At 39.7% G+C, this 24,423-nt stretch overlaps 1 protein-coding gene and 1 non-coding gene across 3 annotated transcripts; one reads left to right on the forward strand and one right to left on the reverse strand.

Annotated features, from left to right (window-relative positions):
* Nucleotides 1-9,346: 9,346 nt before the first annotated feature.
* On the forward strand, nt 9,347-9,453 carry LOC120269840. The gene has a single exon (XR_005539472.1). It is a non-coding gene; the product is annotated as a small nucleolar RNA R71 (small nucleolar RNA).
* Nucleotides 9,454-22,465: 13,012 nt separating this feature from the next.
* LOC120269426 lies at nt 22,466-23,871 on the reverse strand. Of its 2 annotated transcripts, none has more exons than XM_039276758.1 (5): nt 23,628-23,871; nt 23,405-23,512; nt 22,878-23,300; nt 22,732-22,776; nt 22,466-22,616 (listed from the first exon to the last, which is right to left on the reverse strand). In XM_039276758.1, exons 1-3 carry the CDS (start codon nt 23,856-23,858, stop codon nt 23,028-23,030), a joined length of 612 nt encoding a protein of 203 aa, XP_039132692.1. In that variant the 5' UTR covers nt 23,859-23,871; the 3' UTR covers nt 22,466-22,616; nt 22,732-22,776; nt 22,878-23,027. The 2 variants fall into 2 exon arrangements, with proteins under 2 accessions (XP_039132692.1, XP_039132693.1); XM_039276759.1 differs by having other exon boundaries at nt 22,466-22,620.
* Between the last annotated feature and the right edge of the window lie 552 nt (nt 23,872-24,423).

Raw genomic sequence — 24,423 nt, forward strand, 5'->3', positions numbered from 1 at the left:
TTCTACAAGTAAGGAAAAATTTTAACACCGAATAAGAAAAATCAATGCTCTAGCTAAAAACTCGAATAAAAAATGACAACAAACCCAATATCGTGTAAGTGTGTGTAAACTCACTCAAGTCAACCCAACATGTACTCCTCAAAGTTCTAAGTACAAGGGACTTATTTATATACAAAAAGAAAGAAAAGAGATGGTAGTAGCTTCATACATCCTCTAAGGTAGCCCTTTCCTAAGCGGCCGCAAAGGTGGCTTTCACACTTTCGAGGTGGTAGCTCTTTCTACCGGGGTGGTAGCTTTCACTCATCCCATGAGATAGCTCTTTCACTCATTAGAGCATAGCTAGTATCCGACTTACGAGAGTAGCTCCATACTTTATAGGTGGTAGCTCTTTCCACCCCCACTGCATAAACAAAACAAACCTAACTTTTCTTTTTCTTTTCATTCAACCATTTTTTTTACACAATTAACAAAAGAGACAAAACTAACTAGTCCCTTAAACATCAAACTTGAGTTTCCATAAGGTTTAATGAGCGAGTAGTGCAACAAGTGTCAATCGGGCAAAAATTCCTAAAAATTCAAGTAGAAACTAGAGCATGAGAACATTCAATGTTAAAAATTCTCCTAAACTTAAGAATACAACCATTGCAACTAAGGTGAACTGCCATTGGCTACATGAGCATGCACAATAAAAGTGTAAGTATAGAACATGTGTAATGTGAACTCCCCCCTGCTCTTAAGATGTACATCGCCCTCAATGTACACATGCAAGCACAATAAAATATAAAGCAATTTAAAGAAACATATGTAAAGGTGGGCAATTGAAACAATACTCCACTGAACTCCTAATAGTACTTTTGATGGAGCTATGTTCCTTGAGAGTTGAGCTCCAATGGGTTGTGAAGTATACATGGCCATGTGAAAATCACAATGACCGTGCCCATGACTAGTCCTCAAATTCCATACTCACAAGACCATCTGCATGTATACATAAGGGGGTTCCGTGAAGCTCAACAAAACAAAAATAAACTCGAGTATATAAAAAGGATACAAAAAAATGAAATACAACTCAAAACAACTGAAAATAAAAAATAAACCTCGGAAGGAAGATCCTTTCTGAGTAATACAAGTCTAAAATATAATGCAGAATGAAATACAAAAACAAGTAAAATAATAGACGCCTCAAGCCTTGATGTCTGCTGCTGTCTGCTCTACTGCTGCTGCTAAAGTAGGTAATGCTGGTGAAGATGCTAGTGCTAGTGATGCCAGAGGAGTCCTCCGTCTCATCACAAAGGGAGATATTGCGTCTCGCTTGAGGATCTGTTATAAGATGTCGAGACGCGCCATAACCTCTGTGTGGTTCACGACTTGTGTAGCGCAAATCTCTACCAAGTGTGCCTGTAACACTTCCACAGCACTCTCGAGCCTCTCAAAGTGATCATGGGCTTGAGTGGGAGAAAATATATGCAGTAGAGATGGCTCTTGTGCTGTGAGAGGTGCCTCTGTCTCCATCGGCTCCTGCTGGGTCTCAAGTGTAAGCTAGGATCCCTCTGCTGGGCATAACCATCACATAAACCCCTGGCTGATATCTCCTCACCATGCCCATCAAATGCATGGTCTCTATGCCGAGTGGAGACGGTACTATAATCTTGTCGGGCCCTCGAATGGCGTTCAATAGACCCATCCCCATGATAAGTCTCGTAATGTAGGGGCATTAGAAGAAGATGCCGACTCTCGCATACTACCCCTAGTGCCTCACATACTCTACTAAAATGTGCCCCATGTGAATCGGTGACAACGCCCCTTGTGTGTGACCCACAAGTGCATGGGTTTATCGAAGTAATAAATCCCAAGTAAGTGGGGTATCATATCCACAGGGAGTAGGGAATAAAAATACTAAAATTGCTACTTAACCAAGTGAAGATGAATAATGATTGTTTTGATAAAGTGTAATGTAGGGGGAAAAAAATAAACAAGAACGAGAGGCCTAAGTAAGTGAGATGAAAGGCAATCGATAGAAGTAAGGTACTCAGACAATGCTAACCCTAGGACTAATGTTTCAAGTACAAGACCTATTATTATGCTTCCTAATAAATGCTTAATGAGTCGTGGAAATCTTAAAGTACACAGTCCCAAACCTAAGGTCAACCGTGCTAACTCCACACTATGTCCCGACAGAGAAATCATTCAGTCTCAACACCTCATACTATGCAAAGTTGCACGAAGTTCTAGGGATTCCAAGTGATAAACCCTATTCCTATGTATAGATCTAACCATTTAGTCCAGGCGAAAGCCCCTAGTCACAATTAAGCCCTAGGTACTAAAGTCACTTCAATGCTTCACTCTGTTGCTCATGTAACTAAGCCCCAGCGGAGTTCATCCTTTAGTTCTTCACTCTATTGTAACCGCAAAGAACTCTAGGAATTAGAGGTGGATAAATCACACCAGAGGGGAAAAGGGACGCTCCGCTACCTCTCGACTCACGTTCTTAACCCTCTCCAATCTAGCTTTGTCTAACCCTTATGGTGTGTCACCCATCCACAAAGGTTACCAAGATGATCTCTCAACCCTAATGTCACTCTAAGGGAGAAATCATTCAACAAGCATTCAAGATTGAAACTCAATTAAAAACATAAATTAAGGATGGTATAATAAAAGGTCAAAGAAACATTAACATCCTAGGGTTTACAAAATCCAAGTACCCACTAGGGGGTTTAGCTCTACATGGAGCAAGATACAATTAATAATGAAATCGAAAGTAAAAACAAGTAATCCATAGGAAAACCAGTCGGTATTCGTGTCGGTGGTCTTGTGGAGTATCATCTTCTTCTCCAAAGGTCCCCTTATCCGGCCTAGGGCATACTGACAAGGATCCCCTTGCGTATATCCCGCAAGTGCACGGGCTTATAGAAGTAATAATCCCGGATGAGTGGGTATCGTATCCACAGGGAGTACGGAATAAAAATACTTAATTCACTTCTTAACAATGTGAAAGATAAATAGTGATATGTGTGACAATGATTCAATTCTCAAAAGTAAAAATAACAAGTAAGAGAGCACAAGTAAAGGATAAGGTAAGGCAATCAATGAAGATGGGGTACCCGGATATTGCTTAGCCTAGGACAATCATTTCAAGTGCAAGAATCCTCTACTATGCTTCCTAATCAATGCAAGTGAGTCATGGAAATCCTTAATTACATAGTCCCAAATCTAAGGTCAACTATGTCACTCACTCACAAGGTCACCAACAAGAACTCTCAACCCTAGTGTCACTCTAGGGGAGTATTCACACAATCAAGCATTCAAAGTTGGAACTCACAATAGACATCAATTAATTGAAAGCATAATAAAGAGATTCAAAGAAATGAATACATGCTAGGGTTTATAAATACCCAAGTACCCACTAGGGGTTTAGCTCTCCATGGAGCTAAGTACAATCAAAGAAATAGAATGTAAAAGCAATGAATCCATAGAAAACCCCCTCGATAGTCGTGTCGATGGTCTTGTGGAAAGTCCTCAACTCGTCGTCCAAAGATCCCCTTGTCCGGTATAGGATACGCCTCGACGGAAGCTTCCCTACCAACCTTCTTCCAAAGAGATGATGATGTCGGAGCCGTAGAACCTCTCCAAAACTCTAGCCAATACCTCTCAATACCCTAGCCGAAACCCTCTCTGAAGTTGGGGAAAAGATGGAGAAAAGAATACTAAAATTGGGGCTGAATCGGTTTTAAATAGGGCTAGAATTAGGGATCCACACGCCCCTGTGAACGCCCCTGTGGATTTTTCACACGGGCGTGTGGAATTTCCACACGGCCGTGTGGATTCTCTGTTCTGCAGTTTTCTCAGCCGACTGTGAACAGTGCTACTATAGTATTTTGCTACAGTGTCTTGCTACAGTGCCCACCTGAAATACTTCCCGAATCCATACTTTCATCGAGGTAACGCAAACGGGCACACGTTCACGTCGTAGATCGCTTTGCTTCTTCAATGACGGATAAGTTGATGGAGATCTTGTTATATGTGCATAAGTCGGAATGCTAGAGTGTGACTGCCCTTGTGCCCCTCCAAATGGTTGTGCTAAGTCAAATACGAGGAGGTTGGCACACACTCTAGCATCTCACACTCGACCTATGTCTTCACGTTTGAACCTTAGCAAGATTTCCTCCAAAATCGGTGCATTATGATCCACATTGGCTTTTTTCCTTCATAATCGGCCTCACAACCCTACTTGCATAAAAGTAACATAAAAACACACATATTAGTGTAAAAACCAGAGAAAGGTAATGCTTAACATAAGGAAAGAATGCTTCGCATTCATATCGCACAAGCACTTATCACACACCTCACTGGATCGGTGCCAACGAAGGCTCCCCCAATAACCTTATTCCAAGAGAAGCGTGGTGTCAAATCCGTAAGACCACTCTAAAGACTTGATAAAAGCCCAGGAAATCTTGAGAAGGCTCAAACGCGAAGACATAAGTCGGGTTCAAGATGGTAGAATATGTGCCAACCTCCTTGTATTCAAGCTACCACAATGATTTGGAGGGGCACAGAGGCAGTCACATTCTAAGTATTCTGGCTTGTGCATGTGTAACAAGATCTCCACCAACACGGCCGTTCATTGAAAAAGCAATGCGATCTACGACGTAAACGTGTGCCCATTTACGTTACCTCGATGAAAGCATGGTTTCGGGAAATGTTTTGGACTGGTACTATAGCAGGTAATGTAGCAACATTGTAGTAAAATGCTGTAGCAAGTACTGTTCACGGCCGGCTGAAGAAGGAGTTATACAGAGAAGCCACACAACGTGTGGAAATTCCACATGCCTGTGCGTTAATTCCACACGGGCTGTGTGAATTATTCACATGGGCGTGTGGATTCCCGATTCCAGCCCTATTTAAGGCCGATTTCAGCCCCGATTTCAGAATTCTTTATCTCCATCTTTTCCCCAACTTGAGAGAGGACTGCATCTAGGGTTTTGAGAGGTATTAGCTAGGGATTGGGAGAGGTTCTACGGCTCTGACATCACGCTCCATTTGGAAGAAGGTTAGTGGGAGAGCTTTCGTTGGTACCGATCCAGCGAGGTGTATCCTAAAACGGACAAAGGGACCTTTGGACGACTAGAAGACTCTCCACAAGACTATCATCATGACTATCGAGGGGGTTTTCTATGGATTCATTGCTTTTACATTTGATTTCGTTGATTGTACTTAGCTCTATGGAGAGCTAAACTCCCTAGTGGGTACTTGGATTGTGAACCCTAGGATGTATTCGTTTCATTGAACCTTACTATTATGCTTTCATTAATTGATGTTTTTATTGAGTTCCAATCTTGAATGCATTGATTATTTTAAAACTCCCTTAGAGTGACACTAGGGTTGAGAGTTCTTATTGGTAACCCTTGTGAGTGAGTGACACACCACGAGAATTAGACAAAGCTAGATTGGAGTGGGTTGAGTGGGTGAGTTGAGAGGTAGCGGAGCGTCACCTTTCTCCTCCAGTGTGATTTATTCTACCTCCAATTCCTTGAATTCTTTACGGTCATAGAAGAGTGAATGGGCTAAGGGATGACCTTCCGATGGGGCTTAGTTGTGAGTGCAATGGAGTGAAGCGTTGAAGTGATTTTAGCATCTATGGCTTAATTGTGGCTAGGGACCTTCCGTCTAGACCAAAGGATTAGGTCTACATATAGGAAGAGGATTTATCACTTGGAATCCCTACAACTCATTGCAATTCTATACGAGTGCGAGGTTGAGAGATTGTTCAATTTCTACTCCGAGACATGTATAGGGTTAGGCATGGTTGACCTTAGATTTGGGACCATGTATTAAAGGATCTCCACGACTCATTAATGCATTAGTTAGGAAGCATAATAGAGGGTTTTTGCTCCTAGGCGGATCAATATTCGAGTACCCCATTTTTATCGATTGCCTTACCTCTCCTTTACTTGTGCTCTCTCACTTGTATCTTTTACTTTTATTTGCATTACATCTTGTCACACAAATCACTATTCATATTTCGCTTAGTTAAGAAACAAATTAAGTATTTTTACTCCCTACTCCCTGTGGATACGATGCCCATTCACCAGGGATTTTATTACTTCGACGAACCCGTGCGTATGTCCCTTGCGTATGTCCCTTGAGTTTAGGGCACTGATTTTATTACTTTGACAAGCACCTTGCATATGTCCCTCAAGTAAATGGGTTTGTCGAGTAATAAAATCCTAGGTGAGTGGGTATCGTATCCACAGGGAATAGAGAGTAAAAATACTTATGTTGTTCCTTAACTAAGAGAAATATGAATAGTGATTTGTGTGGTAAGATGTAATGCAAACAAAAGTCAAAGAGCACAAGTAAAGGGGAGGTAAGGCAATCGATATAAATGGAGTACTCGGATATTGATCAGCCTAGGACAATCGTTTCAAGTGCAAAAACCCTTTATTATACTTCCTAACTAATGCATTAATGAGTCATGGAGATCCTTTAATACATGGTCCCAAATCTAAGGTCAACCATGCCTAACCCTATACATGTCCCGGAGGAGAAATTGAACAATCTGTCAACCTCCCACTCGTATAGAATTGCAATGAGTTCTAGGGATTCCAAGTGATAAATCCTCTTCCTATATGTAGATCTAACCCTTTGGTCCAGGCGGAAGGTCCCTAACCACGATTAAACCCTAGATGCTAAAATCAATTCAACGCTTCACTCCATTGCACTCGCAACTAAGCCCCAGTGGAAGGTCATCCCTTAGCCTATTCACTCCACTATGACCTCAAAGAACTCGAGGAATTGGAGGTAGAATAAATCACACCAGAGGAGAAAGCGGACGCTCCGCTACCTCTCGACTCACCCTCTCCACCCACTCCAATCTAGCTTTGTCTAACTCTTGTGGTGTGTCACTCACTCACAAGGGTTACTAACAAGAACTCTCAAACCTAGTGTCACTCTAAGGGAGTATTCATATAATCAATGCATTCAAGATTGGAACTCAATAAAAACATCAATTAATGAAATCATAATAACAAGGTTCAATAAAACGAATACATCCTAGGGTTCACAATCCAAGTACCCACTAGGGGGTTTAGCTCTCCATGGAGCTAATTACCCACTAGGCCGTGTGTCTTCTTTGGATGACTTGAAAAAAATTACAGACTCTGCAGAAAATTTCGCACACTCATATAAACATAGAGCCTGCTTATACTATGAAAAATTGACCAGAGAATCATGAAAAACATGTTCAAATGACCAAGAAACTTCGCCAATCATAATTAAGCATACAAAAACACGAATGATCCACGAGAAAAACACAACAATAGCATGTAAAAATTAAGACACCAACACTTAAATCCTTATTCATGCAAATACTAAACTAAGCCCTAAAAAAAAAGTAAAGACTTGGGTTGCCTTCCAAGAAGCGCTTGTTTAACGTCACTAAGCTTTATGTACCTCTTCTTACCTCACTGGGGCTCACAAATGAAGGTTTCCCTCTAACCGACAACCTGAAAGCATGATGAACATAGTCTTTTCAAGGTAGAGGGGGAGTTATCGAGCTTGTTACCACACAAGGGTTTGTCACCCTTACGCTGTTCTTGCACATCCCTATTAGCCTTGGAGTGCTTTGTGTGGCGTCTCCTTACTCACTTTATCTTTTGGATCATCCTCTTAATGATTTCTGGGGTAGGTTGCATCTTCTCCTCTAGACAAAGTGATAAGATTTCTTCGTTCTCCATTTCTTGATCTAACATCTCTTCATATGGTCTGGACACATCATTTCCTGTATGTATTCATCTATTAGCTCACTAGTAGTGTGAAGGAAATACAAAGTATCATCAAAATCAATAGAATGTGATATGGCTTCAATATGTCAATTTGTCATCACCAACTCATAAAGTCAACTCCCCACTATCTATATCAATAAGAGCCTTGGATCAGCGGAACACCGACATCCTCATAAATATCCAACACTATAAAGTTTACAGGAAATATGTACTTGTCAACTTTCACAAGTACGTCTTCAATGATGCCCCTCGGATGCCTAATTGTTGCGTCTGCCAATTTAAGTGTCATCCGAGTGGGTCTAGGCTCTCCTAAGCCTAGCTTCTGGAAGAAAGTATAAGGCATGATGTGATGCTAACTCTTGAATCCGCCAATGCCTTTTCTTCACCCAAATTACCAATGTTGCATGGAATGATAAAGCTTCCGTGGTCCTTCTTCTTGTTTAGCATATTCTTTTCCAACACCACGAACATGAAGCATCTAGAATCACAGATATACTATCCTCCAAATTCCTCTTATTGGTCAAGAGGTCCTTAAGAACTTTTGCATAATGAGGCATTTGAGCAACGCCTTTACAAATGGAATGTTGATGTGTAATAGCTTCAATAGACCTAAGAATTTCTTGTATTGCTCATCATTTTGGTCATTCTTCAACCTTCAAGGGTAAGGGATTCTTGTCTTGTAAGGTGGGGGTGCCACCTCTTTCTATTTGTTGGCTCTCTCCTCAACCTCCACGACCTCGGGTGCTTCAACATTGGTCTTCTCACTCGAGAGCCTACCCTCAACTTCACAACTACTTCTCAAAGTGATCGCCTTCACATGTTCTCTTGGGTTTATATCTGTGTTCCTAGGTAAACTCCCTTGAGGTCTTTCTGAGAGTGACTTCGCAATTTGGCCCACTTGGTTCTCTAAGATGTGCAATGATGCGGTGTGGTTGCGAAGTGTGGTCTTAGCCGATTGAAATCTTGTATCCGACGATTGAATGAACTTGGTCAAGGCCTTCTCTAGGTCGGTCATCCGGTTTTCCAACCCTGAAACTCGGTTCTCCATGTTCGGTGCTTATTGTTGTTGTTGGAAATCGGGTGGTACCATAGTCTTCTATTGCCCTTGATTACTCCATGAAAGGTTTGGGCGGCTCCTCTACCACGGATTGTAGGTATTGCTATATGGATTCCCTTGGCCTCTCATTGCATTACCCATAAAATCCACTTGTTCCACCGAGGATGTACCACCAATAGAAATCGGGCATTCAGATGGAGCATGTCCTCCCCCACACCCAGTGTAACTAGTCTTGGCTGCTACTCTAGGAGAAGTTAGAGCGTCTAACTTTTTGTTTAATGACTCAACCTAGGCCACCAATGAAGTAATTGCATCAATCTCATGAAGTCAGGCTATCTTCTCTCTGTCCCTTGTATTCTACTGATAACTGTTCATAGTCATTGCTTCAATGAGATGTCAGGCTTCTTTGAGGGTCTTGCTTCCTAAGGTACCTCATGCTATAGCATCAAGTAACCACTTCGTGCTTGCATTCAACCCATTATAGAAAGTCTGAATAATCATCCACTCGGGGAACCCATGTTGAGGGCATTTTCACAGGAGCTCCTTGAACCTATCCCATGTCTCAAATAGAGACTCCAATTCTGTTTGCACAAAAGAGGATATTTCATTGCTAAGCTTCGCACATTTTTTGGGAGGGAAATATCGGGCAAGAAAAGCTTCTACCATCTCCTCCCATGTAGTGATCGATGCTCTAGTTAATGAATGTAGCTATTGCTTCGCTCTCCCTTTTAAGGAAAATTGGAAGGCCCTTAACTTGATAGCATCATCTATAACACCATTAATCTTGAGCATGTCACACACCTCAAAGAAGTTCTCTATGTGATTATTTAGATCCTCATCGGCCAAACCATTAAACTATACTGACTAGTGTAACATCTGGATGAAGCCTGGCTTAAGCTCAAAATTCTGAGCTGTGATTGGTGGCCGCACAATACTAGACTGCGTGCCAAGAACTACGGGTCTGGCATAATCTGAGAGTGTCCTCTGCTGCTCATTCTATTCTGCCATGTTATCAGACCCTTCACCTGCTATCTCATCTTGATTAGACTATTCTTGCATGGGTACTTTTCCCCTTCTATGAATTCTTCGCTCAATGTCCAGATTTCCTTCAACCAATGTCGAAGGGTTTCCTCGGCTCATAACCTGGGGCTGTAACCAAAGAAAAGAAAACAAATCAGAATAATGAATGAATAAGAAAATATGAAATAGAATAAGTTATGAATAGCTAAAATTGCAAAGTGCAAGGTGTTTCCAAAATGCCTATTCTAGGGCAACGGCACTAAAAACTTGACACACCTTTTGCGTGTGTACCACAAGTGCACGGGTTGTCGAAGTAATAAAAATACCCTGGTGAGTCGGTAGTCGTATCCACAGGGAACACTGTAGCAAAATACTATAGCAGCATTGTTCATAGTCGGCTGAGAAAACTGCAGAACAGAGAATCCACACAGGCATGTGGAAATTCCACACGGCCGTGTGAGAAATCGACAGGGGCGTCCACAGGGGCGTGTGGATCCCCGATTCCAGCCCTATTTAAAACCGATTCAACCCCAATTTTAGCATTCTTTTCTCGATCTTTTCCCCAACTTGAGAGAGGGCTTCGGCTAGGGTTTTGAGAGGTATTGCCTAGGGTTTTGGAGAGGTTCTCCGGCTCCAATATCGTGCGTCGTTTGGAAGAAGGTTATTGGGAGAGCTTTCGTTAGCACCGATCCGGCGAGGTGTATCCTAGGCCCGATGAAGGACCCTTTGCGACGAGTAGAGGACTCTCCACAAGACCATCAACATGACTATCGAGGGGGTTTTCTATGGATTTATTGCTTTTACATTCTATTTTTTTTATTGTAATTAGCTCTATGGAGAGCTAAACCCCTAGTGAGTACTTGGGTATTTGTGAATCCTAGGATGTATTCGTTTCATTGAATCTCTTTATTATGATTTCAATTAATTGATGGTTATTGTGAGTTCCAACCTTGAATGCTTGATTGTTTGAATACTCCCCTAGAGTGACACTAGGGTTGAGAGTTCTTGTTGGTAACCTTGTGAGTGAGTGACATACCACGAGTGTTAGACAAAGCTAGGTTAGAAAGGGTTGAGAGGGTGAGTCAAGAGGTATAGGAGCATCCCCTTTCCCCTCTGATCTGTTAGATTCTACCTCCGTTCCTCGAGTTCTTTGCGGCCATAATAGAGTGAATGGTCTAAGAGATGACCTTCCGCTGGGGCTTAGTTGCAGGTGCAATGGAGTGAAGCGTAGAAGTGATCTTAGTATCTAGGGCTTAATTGTGGTTAGGGAACTTTCCCCTGGACCAAAGGGTTAGGTCTATAATTGATAAGTGCTTGTGTGATATGAATGTGAAGCATTCTTTCCTTATGTCGAGCATTACTTTTCTCAGGTTTTTACATTAATATGTGTGTTTTTATGTTACTTTTATGCAGGTATGGTTGTGAGGCTGAGTATGAAGGAAATAGGACAATGTGGATCATAATGCACCTATTTTGGAGGAGATCTTGCAAAGGTTCAAAGCGAAGACATAGGGGCAGGTGTGAGATGCTAGGGAGCGGGTTCAAAGCGCAGGCCGGCAGAAATCGAGAAGAGAGAATCCACAGGGCGTGTGAAAATTATCCGCAGGCGTGTGGAAGTACGCGCAGGCGTGTAGCGTCCACGCCCGCTTTAGTTGCCCGATTCGACCCTATTTAAAAGCCAATTCAACCCCGATTTTTGGTATTCTTTTTCTCCATCTTTTTCCCCAACTTGATAGAGTTTTCGACTAAGGTTTTTGAGGGGTATTGGCCAAGGTTTTTGGAGAGGTTCTACGGCTCCGACATCGTCATTCCTGAGGAAGAAGATTGGTAGGGGAGCTTCCGTCGAGGCGTATCCTATACCGGACAAGGGAATCCTTGGACGACAAGTAGAGGACTCTCCGCAAGACCATCAACACGACTATCGAGGGGGTTTTTTTATGGATTCATTGCTTTTACATTCAATTTCTTTGATTGTACTTAGCTCCATGGAGAGCTAAACCCCTAGTGGGTACTTGGGTGATTGTGAACCCTAGGATGTATTCGTTTCTTTGAACTTCTTTATTATGCTTTCAATAAATTGATGTTTATTGTGAGTTCCAACCTTGAATGCTTGATTGTATGAACATTTTCCCTAGAGTGACACTAGGGTTGAGAGTTCTTGTTGGTAACCTTGTGAGTGAGTGACACACCACGAGGGTTAGACAAAGCTAGGTTGGAGAGGGTTGAGAGGGTGAGTCGAGAGGTACAGGAGCGTCCCCTTTCCCCTCTGACGTGATAGATTATACCTCCGTTCCTTGAGTTCTTTGCGGCCATAATAGAGTGAATGGTCTAAGGGATGAACCTCTGCTGGGGCCTAGTTGCGCGTGCAATGGAGTGAAGCGTTGAGGGGATCTTAGTATCTAGGGCTTAATTGTGGCTAGAGACCTTCCGCCTGGACCAAAGGGTTAGGTCTATAATTAGGAAGCGATTTATCACTTAGAATCCCTAGAGCTCATTGCAACTTTATTCGAGTGCGAGGTTGAGAGGTTATTTAATCTCTCCTCCGGGACATGAATAGAGTTAGGCATAGTTGACCTTAGATTTGGGACTATGTATGTAAGGATTTCCACGACTCACCATTGCATTGATTAGGAAGCATAATAGAGAGTTCTTGCACTTGAAACGATTTTCCTAGGTGAAGCATCATCCGAGTATCCCATCTTTATCGATTGCCTTGCCTCCTCCTTACTTTTGCTCTCTTACTTGTTGCTTTTAATTGTTGAGAATTGAATCATTACCACACTTATCATTGTTGATACTCCACATAGCTAAGAATCGAATTAAGTGTTTTTACTCCCTACTCCTTGTGGATTCTACCCCGCTCACCCGGGATTATTACTTCGACAAACCCGTGCACTTGCAGGATATACGCAAGGGGACCTTGTCAATAATTAGGAAGTGATTTATCACTTGGAATCCCTAGGGGTCATTGCAATTCTATGCGAGTGTGAGGTTGAGAGGTTATCCAATCTCTCCTCCGGGACATGTATAGAGTTAGGCATGGTTGACCTTAGATTTGGGACTATGTAATTAAGGATTTCCACGACTCACTATTGCATTAATTAGGAAGCATTATAGAGAGTTCTTGCACTTGAAACGATTGTCCTAGGCGGAGCAATATCCGGGTACCCGATCTTTATCGATTGCCTTACCTTCTCCTTTACTTGTGCTCTCTTACTTGTTGTTTTTAGTTTTGAGAATTGAATCATTGTCACATATATCACTATTTATCTTTTACATAGCTAAGAAGCGAATTAAGTGTTTTTATTCCCTACTCCCTGTGGATACGATACCCGCTCATCCGAGATTATTATTTCAAAAAACCCGTGCACTTGAAGGATATACGCAAGGGGACCTTGTAAAGTAGAAACACAAGAATTACTATTTAACTATGGTGAAGATGGACCAATAGTGGTGCGAACAATATCAATGTGAAAAGAAAAGAAATAAAGAAAATAAGAAAGAGAGGCGCAATAAAATGAGAAGGAAAGCAATCAATAGAAAGTGGGGCACCTGGACATTGCTCATCCTAGGACTATTGCTTCAAGTGTAAGACCAACCATTATGTCTCCCAACTGATGTCTAATGAGTCGTGCAAATCCTTAAACACACGGTCCCAAACCTAAGGTTGACTTTGACTAACCCTATACTATGCCCTGATGGAGAAATCGCTTAATCTCAACACCTCACACTATGAAAGGCTGCTTAAAGCTATAGGGACTCCAAGTGATATACCCTATTTCCTAATCTAGATCTAACCCTTTGGTCCAGGCGAAAGACCTCTGGTCTCAATTAAGGCCCAGCACTAAGGATTACTGCAGCGCTTCACTCTGTCGCTTACGCAACTAAGCCCCAGTGGAGTTCCTCTCTTAGCACTTCACTCTATTATGGCTGCAAAGAACTCTTGGAACACGGAGGTAGGATAAATCACACTCAACTCACCCTCTCAACCCTCTACAATCTAGCTTTGTCTAACCCTCATAGTGTGTCACTCATCCACAAGGATTACCAAGATGGATTCTCAACCCTAGTGTCACTCTAAAGGAAAATCACTTCAACAAGCATTCATGATTAAAACTCAATTAGAACATTAATTAAAGAAAACATAATAAAAGGTCAATGAAACAAAATTATCCTAGGGTTTACAAGTCGAAGAACCTACTAGTGGTTTAGCTCTCCATGGAGCAAGATACAATCAATAATAAAATCGAAAATAAAAACATGCAATCCATAAGTAAAACCCCCTTGTAGTCCATATCGATGGTCTTATGGAGTAGCCTCATCTTCTCCAAGGGTTCCCTCGTCAAGCCTAGGGCACACCTAACCGAATGGATGCAGATGAAAGCTCCCCCAATAACTCTCTTATGAAGGAACGTGGTGAGAAGCCTCTCTAACATGTTGAAGGCCATATAACCACTACAAAAACCTTACCAAAGCCTCTCTATACTCTAGCCGTGAGCACCTCCAAAGATGAGAAAAAGATGGGCACAAGATTCTTTAAATTGGCTGAAATAGCGACTTAAATAGGGTTGGAATCGGGCATCCACACGGGCCTGTGGAATTTCCACACGCCCGTGTGAATCTCCAGAAAAATGATTTTCTGAGGTCTGTGAACAGTAACTGCTACAGTGCTTTGCTATAGTAACTACTGCACTACTCCGCCAAAACACTACAAGAAATACAGGAATAGGCAACAGATTTTTTCGTTGCTAAATACTGCATTTCCATTGCTATAAATATTTAGCAATGGAATTAGCAACGGAATCATTCCGACGGCTATTCCCAAGTCGCTATTCAAATTCCGTTGGTATGATAAAATTTCGTCGTTATTTCTTATGTTGTTCTGACGGACGCTTCCGTTGCCAAACACAAGAACTCCATCGTTAATATAATAAAATATTCAATCTTTTATGGTTCACGAAACTTCCATTGCTATATTTCCGTCGCTAGTGTTGGCTAGCAACGGACTATTCTGTTACTATTATTGTTATAGCTACTGAAAGTTTTAGTTTAGTAACAATATTTTTCTTAGAGTAATGCTATATAACGCGAAGCAGCCACACCAACCAGCCACACAAATGATGTGGCTGGTGATGTGGCTGCTTCACGTGGGTGCCTAATTTTTAATTTTTTTTAATAACCATGAAACTCAAAAAGAGGATTGAGTCAGCTTCTCTCTCTCTCTCTCTCTCTCTCTCTCTCTTGTCTTCATTCTCTCCTGCAAACCCAAACTCCGGCCGCCGATTTTTCTCTCTTGCAACCCCAAACTCCAGCAATAGATTTTCCTCTCTCCTGTAACCCCAAACTCCGGCCTCAGATTTCCCTCTCTCTTGCATCGCTCTCCCAGCCGCCGATTTCCCTCTTTTCGGCATCGCTCTCTCGGCCACCGGTTTTCTCTCTCCCATGACCGCAGGTCCCCAGACTGACCCATACGAACCAGTCTAGCTACCCTCGCTTCAGCCCGCTCCCGACGCTGCTCCCGGCTCCGTTTCCCTCTCTCCTACATTGCTCTCTCGGCCACCACTTTCCTCTCACTTGTGGCATGAGTCCCCGACAGCCACAAGAACCAGTCCAGCATCCTCACTCTAGCCACCACTAGACGCTGCTCCCGACGCCGCTTTACTGTCTCCTAAAGCCCCGCTCCCGGTGCCTCTACCCTTTCTCTTGTGGCACGAGTCCCCAGCGGTTATCCTTCTGTCCAGCACCCGCACCCGCGTTCCCGGCCGTGACACCCCCGCTATGAGAATCCCAGAAATGTATGGTTTTTTTTACATTTTTTCTTTGTTAATTGAGATGGATATTTATGAAAGATTATAAATAGATATTTTTGTGGTCTAGTTGATAGAACCAATTAATTCTACATGAATTGTAGTCCTTGAATTTTTTCCTTCAGAATGAGACTCTGTGTTAATTTTGCATGAATTGTAGTCCTTAAACTAGGTTGAAATACACAAATATGTTATTTTCCATATTTTTTTATTTGTAGTTTTCATTATTTAAGTTTACGGTTAGAGTAACAGTTTAACTCTTGAGTTAATTGAGATGGATATTTATGAAAGACTATAGAAATTTGTTGTTGTGATTTGGATTTATTTTTATTAATTTTGCTTAAGATGGATATTGGTCAGATTAGTGAGGATTGGACATTTATGTAGAGTAAATTGGAGGAGAGGTTCTGTATTTGTATGAATGATAATGTAGAAGTTGGATGTTTAGACATATATTTAAAGATTTGTTTCATGTGTTCTAAACATTTGTCTAATTTGTGTCTAAAGCAAGAACATGGAAGAAGTGGCACTTGGGTGTTCTAAGCAATGAAAAGATAATGTAGAAGTTGGATGTTCAAGTTATGAAGAACATGCCAAAGAAAAACCGGTAGATTTGGATTTAGTTGAAAATATTGTGCCCGGGGCCGGTATGATGCTTGATTCTGAAGAAGAAGTTTATAACTTGTATGTCCAATATGCGCGGCGTGAAGGGTTTGGCATCACCAAAAAAAGCACAAGATTAGATGATTATGGAAAATTGAAATATTACACGCTAGCATGCGCAAGAGGTGGCAAACAAATATCTACTTCAAAAAACTCCTTCAACCCAAGACTATCCACCAAAGTAAATTGTCCGGCGATGAAGAATGTCATTGTTGGCAATGATGGGCGATTTACCATTTCTACTGTTAATTTGGAGCACAATCATGCACTTAGCCCACAAAAAGCTCGTTTCCAAAAGTGCAATAAAAAAAATTGATGCATATGTGAAAAGAAGGCTTGAATTGAACGGCCAAGCAGGGATAAGCTTAAGAAAAAATTTTCATTCCCTAGCGGTTGAAAGTGGGGGTTATGAAAATTTAACATACACTGAGAAAGATTGTAGGAATTATATTGCGAAAACAAGGCAATTTAGGCTTGGCGTTGGAGATGCCGTGGCACTTGAAAAATATTTCTCCCACATGCAACAAAGAATTACAAAATTTTTCCATTTGATTGACATGGATGAAGAAGGTCATTTGAGAAATATTATCTGGGCGGATGCGAGGTTTATAGTGGCTTATGAAGCATTTGGTGATGTAATTTCCTTTGATACAACATACTTGACGAATAAGTATGACATGCCATTTGCTCCGTTTGTTGGTGTAAATCATCATGGACAGACGGTATTGTTTGGGTGTGGCTTATTGTCGAAGAAAGATACAGAAACATATATTTGGCTCTTTAAAACTTGACTGGAGTGTATGTCAGGCAAGGCTCCTAAATGTATTATTACAGATTAGTGTATGGCTATTCAGGGTGCAGTTAGATTGGTTTTTCCAAATTCCCATCACCACCTTTGCCTTTGGCATATCATGAAGAAGGTCCCCGAGAAGCTTAGAGGTTTAAATGAATACAAAGCAATCAAGAAGATTTTGAAACGCATCACGTATGAAGCATTGGATATTCAAGAGTTTGAAGACACATACTTTAAGATGATGGTGGACTATAACATTGAGAATGATGAATGGCTGAATTCTTTATTCAAGATTTGTGATTTTTGGGCTCCTGCATAAGTTAAAGGCTTATTTTGGGTTGGAATGTCCACCACTCAAAGAAATGAAAGCGTCAATGCATTTTTCGATGGGTATGTTGGTCCGACGACTTCATTGAAGCAGTTTGTTGAGCAATATGATAATGCCTTGAAAAGCAAGATTGAGAAGGAGAACAAAGCTAATTTTGCTTCATTTAACTCATGTTTTCCGTTGATCACTGATTACTATTTTGAGAAGCAACTACAAGATGCATACACAAATGAAATTTTTAAATTGTTTCAAGATGAGTTGCGAGGCATGATATATTGCAATCTTACTCTCACTAGTTCACATGGGGCAGTCTACACATTTCAAGTGTCCGACGTTGTCAGAGGGAAAGAAGGTGCATTTATAAAGCAAGTGGTATACAATGTTTACACTAACGAGGAAGAATTTGACATTAAATGCTCGTGTCAGTTGTTTGAGTTCAAGGGGATTATTTGTAGGCACATTTGCAAGGTGCTTATTAAGAAGAATGTGAAAGACATTCCGTCTAGGTATATTTTACCACGATGGAGGAAGGACATCAAACGCATGCATACATATGTACAAAACTATTATGATGATCCACAAACCAGTGAGGAGAAACTACGGTACAATAAATTGTGCTCTTATTTTACTAAAGCCGCAGAACTTGGAGCAGAGTCAAATGACAAGTACAACTTGTTGATGAATTATGTAGATGAGGCAATTGAGAAGTTGATGGACAACACAACTTGTAAGGAAAAGTTTACACCTATGTTGTCGGAGGCGACTATTGTGCCACACCAAAACTTTCTCACTCCTTTGAAGGTGCGGAGTAAGGGTCGTCCACCATCAAAAAGGAAGAAGTCAAAAGTTGAAGAAATAATAATCAAAAACAAGAAAAAAGGTATTTTTATGTAGTATAATATTCATTATTTGCTCTCATTTTTTTCGATGAATTTTTTTTTTTGAGTGTATAACATCCATGTTATTATTGGCAGAAGGCACAAACAAAGGGAGATGCATCAGCTCAAAAATTTACACAAGATGATCATTGCACAGAAGAGAGCGCGGTAATCCTTTTGTAATTGTCACTAATGTCCAAATTAAGAATTTCAATCATTTAATTTCAAATGTTGATTTGTTGGACTATAATCTCTTTTCTTAGGTGAATTCAAATTCTATATCGATCAATTTGGACATGCATCATAGTTCTTCTTTAGGTTTTGCAAGCCATTGCAATGATTTCTGATCAAGGTGAATTGCACTTTGTATTTCTGGGTCGTACTCTTGTACTTTTTATATTAGATTTATACTTACAATTTTCAAATGTTGCAGTTGCGGATCTTGGTGATGTGCATGTAGACCCAAGTTTGTGTACAACAAAGGTGAAGGACATCTTGATTTGTTTTCTAATTTTATATTATTCTTACCTTGCTGGCTGTTATTGATATGATTTTTCTATACATGCAGTTGCTTTACTTGAAGAATGCTTATGTCAAGGAATCACTACCATTCTATGCAGAATTTGTTAATGAGCTCACTTGTTTTTGTTGTTTGTTTATCATGGCAACTCATTGAAGTATCATATATTATCAATTGCATATGTTACTCTTTTCTTCCATGTAAAAGCATGCCTTTGTTTGGCAAGGCAATGATTGTGGTTTATAAAACATGTTTGACATTAACTGGTTAGGTATTTTGATGTGCTTAATTGATGGTTGGTGTTTAGGATGTTGAGATAATCTAAGCTGCAATCTTGATAAACAACTTAGGAATTTAATGTATGTGATTTATATGATTGTTATCCCAGAAATTACAAATGGTAAGAGATTGGTGTCTATAATTTTCAAACAACCAGTCAAAAAACAAAATTACAATTCTAGAGCACAGGTCGAGTTGTAGAACGTGGATCAGCATCAGCATCCCTTGTGATTTGAATCTTTGCCCCAGAGTTGATTTGCAAATTCTTGATTGTTTCACCAGATTTACCAATGAGAACACCAACCTGAACAAACAACACTCATGATCAATTTCTGAAATGAAAAATGTGATCCCCATGGAGAAAACACATCAAATGTAAAACATATAACCAGTATGATCACCAGATTGACTTGCACTATTAGTCATATTCTACTATTTTAAACCTAAAATAAAGACCAAATTCCTAAACAAGTTGAAAAAAAAACAAATTTTCACCTCAATTCCCATAATTAAAACTCTGATGATCCAAATCAATCCACAGAAACATAATGCAAACGGAAATCACTAGCAAAACCTGGATAACAAATCAAACTAATTTTACAGGTAACAACAACTCACAGGACAAGAAGTAAGAGATGGCAAAGATGCAGATGACCCAATAGACAGTCCAGACCTTAAACTCCTCGATTAGATCCTGCACTGTCACCATCCGCCTTCTCATCACTCCTTCCTAACCAAGAAAATGGGAATGATTTTTCATCAATGGTCCATAGAATTTTATAAAGGACAGTAAGAACAAGCATAGAAGATATAGTTAACACCACTGTACTCGTGTAACCCTGCTCAACATTACATGGTCTCAAGTAATTTATCTCGATACTATAAATTTTATTACTATAAGCAATCCGGTCAACTACCACAATACATATGCTTGTGCAAAGCTTAACACATACAAATCAAATCCGTTAAACTTTATCACTTATTAATAAGGTGTAATGCCACACAGGTTAACAAGGATATGAAGAAATACTACCATTTATAATGCTGGGTACAGTGTATAATACATAATGCAATGTACAACAGACACTATTAAATTTAAGTTTTACTAAACAATAATAGCACACAAAGAAGGTCATCACCAAGTGTGCCTAAATTAATCTGAGACCATGGCTAAGAACTTCCTAGTAATTAAAAGCATTTCTCTGCAACAAATGAGCAATAAAATAGTACATTGACTGTGCAGAAACCTGTACAAACCTCAAACCATTAGATTGAGAAACCTATAGAAACCTCAAACCATTAGAAACCTCAAACTGTGGATATGATTCAATTAGAAAAAGAAAAAGAAAAAATTTGATACTAACCAAACCATTAGTGCAGAAACCTCAAACCATTGACTGTGGCTGGAGAAACCTCAAACCACACTGCAGGTATCCATAAGCAAAAATTTCTGGAATGAAATACTTCACGTAAACTGCAGCCATTTAGAGACATGTGGAAATTGGTGAAGCCAAAGAAGTATTGTCTCAGAAAACACCACATAATGGACACCAAAATACAAAAGCAATTAGAAGTAATGAAATATACCTGCAAGTACATTTACATTGCAAAAAAAATTCAGAAATTGAATTCATATTTCAACAAAGGCTCAAATCTTGCCCCTCTATTCTTTTGCATGGATAAACATTGCTCCTTTATTCTTTCGCATGGATAAACATGAATCAAGGGCTGCAACTAAAGTTGCCACGCCACCCAATCTTTATTCTCTTTCATAGGGCAAATCATCATAGCCACAAAATGGTAAGAGTAATGCTATATAGAGCGAAGCAACCACACGAACCAGCCACATCGACAATAATAAAATATCAAGCAATAGAATCAAAACAGAGGCTCAGATTCAACAATAATGATTTTCTCCCATTCTTCCTCCTCCCTCTACAACAATAACAGTAGCGGTTGCCTATTAGGCCATCCAAGCTACTATACCATCGTTGTAGAGAGAAAAGGGCAGGAGAGAAATTTTTAGGGCATCATTGCCTCTGTAGCTGGTTTTAAGGTGAGCCGGGCTTTTTTTCCAAGAATTTCAGAGAACCAGCCACGCGATGTATGAGAGAGGGAAATGGCGCGTGGCGCTGTCGGGAGTGGGGCTGGAGCGAGGGTGCTCGGACTAGTTCATGTGGGTCAGTTGGGGACTCATGCCACAAGAGAAAGAAAACCCGGGAAAGAGGGCAGCCCGAGGGAGAGCGATGCTGGGAGAAGGAGACCGCCCAGGCGGAGGCGATGCGGGAGGAGAAACCGCCGCTAGGAGAGCGATGTGGGAGAGAGGGAAATCGGCTTCCGGGAGAGTGATGCGGGAGAGAGGGAAACTGGGGGCCGGGAGAGCGATGCGGGAGAGAAGGACATCGGCGGCTGGGGTTTGGGGTTGCAAAAGAGAACGAAGATGAGAGAGTGATAGAGAGAAGGAAGAGGAGGGAGAGCAGCGGCACATACATAACCCTAACCCTAAACCCTTTTTCATGGTTATTTTAAAAAAAAGAAATTAAAAATTAGGCACCCACGTGAAGCAGCCACGTCACTAGCCACATCATTCGTGTGGCTGGTTGGTGTGGCTGCTTCGCGTTATATAGCATTACTCTTTTTCTTATTTTAGCAAGGGAATGTCCGTCGCTATTATCTTATTTCTAATGAAAGTTCGTTGCTATGCCCTCATTAACTACAAAATCCATTATATTTCCGTTGCAATTGTTCTTGTAGCAATGTAATTTCGGTTGTTATTTTCTTATTAGCAATGGAATTTCTTTTATTCCGTTGCTATTTCCTTTGTAGCAAAGTAATTTTTGGTGGTTGTCTTTCTTATTAGCAGCGGAGTTTTTCCCATTGTTATTTTTCTTGTAGCAACGGAATTCGATTGTTGTTTTTTTATTAGCAGGATTTCCTTTTTTTCCGTTGCTATGTTTTTGTAGCAATGGAATTTTGGTTGTTGTTTCCTTACACAATTTCAACATATGTATTAGCAACAGAATTTCCGATGCTATGTTTCCATTTCCAACGGAATTTCCATTATCATTTGTTATTTTGCAACGGAATATCCGTCGCTATTCTTTGTTTTTGATTATTATAGCTATTAGCTACTAAATTTGTTTTTCACACAACCTACACAATTTATTGCACAAATTAAAAAATTACCCATACAAATATGAATAATACAAATGATATATATAAAAAATCATCTCATCAAGTATCCACAATCCATCATTTCAATCATACCAAAAATACAATTAATTTATACAAATGATCCAACATTCAATTCATACCAAAAATACAAATAATCCATACAAATGGTCCAACATTCCATCACAACCAAAAATCCATCGTCAACAATTCTCTAATCCATTAATACAATTGTCACCAACAAACAAAGTGAAACAAGAATTCATCATGAACATACATTGAATTACCTTAATTTTCTTTGTTCCCTCTTCTTGGCCATTGTCTTCCTTTATTAAAAATCATAAAAATTTAAAATCCATAAAAAAAAATTGCTATAGAAATACAATTGTGGAACAAAAAACAAAGTAAAATTAATATATGAAGGTACATTTAATTACCTTGAGTTTTTTTTTGTTGCTCTCTTCTTGCCCCAATATCTTCCTCTATGAAAATCATGAAATTTTAAAATCCATCAAATTAAATTGTAAGTAGAAATTTATAAGTAAAGCACTAAAACTTAAGAGGAGTAAGATCAAATTCATACCTAAAATCATTTACTTGTTGGTGGAGGAATATTTGATCCAAATTTCTCGATCATGAAACTCATCTTAATCTGAAATTGATTTTTTAAGTTGCTTATGTCACCTACAGCATTCTTCACTTGACTCACATCATCAGTCAATAATTCAAGCTTCTACTCTAGACTCACAATTCTATCATCATTAAGAGAAACATCCATATGTGGAGTACTAGTAGATGGACCAGAAATTGAATTTGTTGTGTATACAGCTGCACTAGAAGTAACATCAAATAATGTTTTAGAATTGACCATGGTGCTAAACCCATATACATGCATGCGTGTAGCTAACTTTCCTCCAATTGATGATGTCCTTGCTTCTAGATCAAACTCAGGATGATCAGAAGTATTATCACCATATTTTTCGGATAATACAGATTGATATTTATCCTATAACAAGTGAAAAACATAAAAAACATTAATTGATTTAAGTTTACCAAAATATGAAGTAACAATTCACAATTTAAGGAATGAATTACTAATGATTAACATACACTAACAACTTTGGATTTATTATCTACAAAATCACCACTTCCTTTTGACCGTTTATGAGTTCTCTCAAATAATTCTGGATATTGTATTGGTCGTTGAAGCTCTTCTTCCTACATAAGAAATGTTTTAATTAGACTATACATATAATTTTATTATTGTGAATGTGTGTATAACAAATTGGAAAAATTAAATCTATGACATGAGTGAAGTGAAAAAGTTATATACCATTAGCTTTTGAGTAGCAAGAAATGAACGAGAACCGCTAGTGTGTTTCGTGATACTTCCTTCTTTTTCAGTTAAACGATTAGCCAATGCTTTCTTGGATTTGTTTTGCCAACTCTCTGTACTCCAAATTGTATCAATCAAAGCATCCCAAATTTCAGTTGGCATCCAATGCCTTTTCATTCCTTTACACTTCTTAATATCAACAATATTAGTGACACCAGCTTCTTTCATAGCTTTTGTTCTTTCACCATTCAATGTATCCTTCAATTGCTCTTTACATGTCTTTTCCCATACTCTTCGTACATTAGGTTCCTCTTGTAAGGGCCAATTAAAATATTCCTAATATTGTGCATTAAAATTAGAAGTCACATCCACAAAAATAAGATTTAAGGTTTACGGAAGTAAGGCAAATTAAGATAAGATAAACATAATTGATAGTTACCCCAAATTTCTTCCACATAGCTTCTTTTAAATCATCTGGAATTTTTCTCCATGTTGGCCACACCCTGATAAAATAGTTTTTAATTATTTTAACAATAGTTGATGACACCCCTTTCTCTGCAAAAACACTGTAACAAGTTATAGTTAGCTATCAAACAATAAACATATAAAAACAAAGAAATAGTTAATAAACTCAAAGAAAAAATCACTTGTGAATATATCACGATAAATACAAAAATTTCTTCAAATTACCTATCTCCAAGAATTGTCAAAGTACATTTTTCATTTGCATCTTCTGGAGCGATTCTTTCTAAACTAGGACCCTTTGTTCGACGTTGTCTTGAAACATCTTCAC

Source organism: Dioscorea cayenensis, chromosome 9 (assembly GCF_009730915.1).
Source record: "Dioscorea cayenensis subsp. rotundata cultivar TDr96_F1 chromosome 9, TDr96_F1_v2_PseudoChromosome.rev07_lg8_w22 25.fasta, whole genome shotgun sequence".
Taxonomy (NCBI): domain Eukaryota; kingdom Viridiplantae; phylum Streptophyta; class Magnoliopsida; order Dioscoreales; family Dioscoreaceae; genus Dioscorea; species Dioscorea cayenensis.

Bases quoted from the DNA above. Each gene is read 5' to 3' on its own strand.
- LOC120269426 (XM_039276758.1), bottom strand. From the start codon at position 23,858: ATGAAAGAAGCTGGTGTCACTAATATTGTTGATATTAAGAAGTGTAAA. The intron at 23,513-23,627 runs GTATATAACTTT...TTTCTTATGTAG, and splicing joins TTGCTACTCAAAAGCTAATG to GAAGAAGAGCTTCAACGACC. The intron at 23,301-23,404 runs GTATGTTAATCA...CACTTGTTATAG, and splicing joins ATAAATCCAAAGTTGTTAGT to GATAAATATCAATCTGTATT.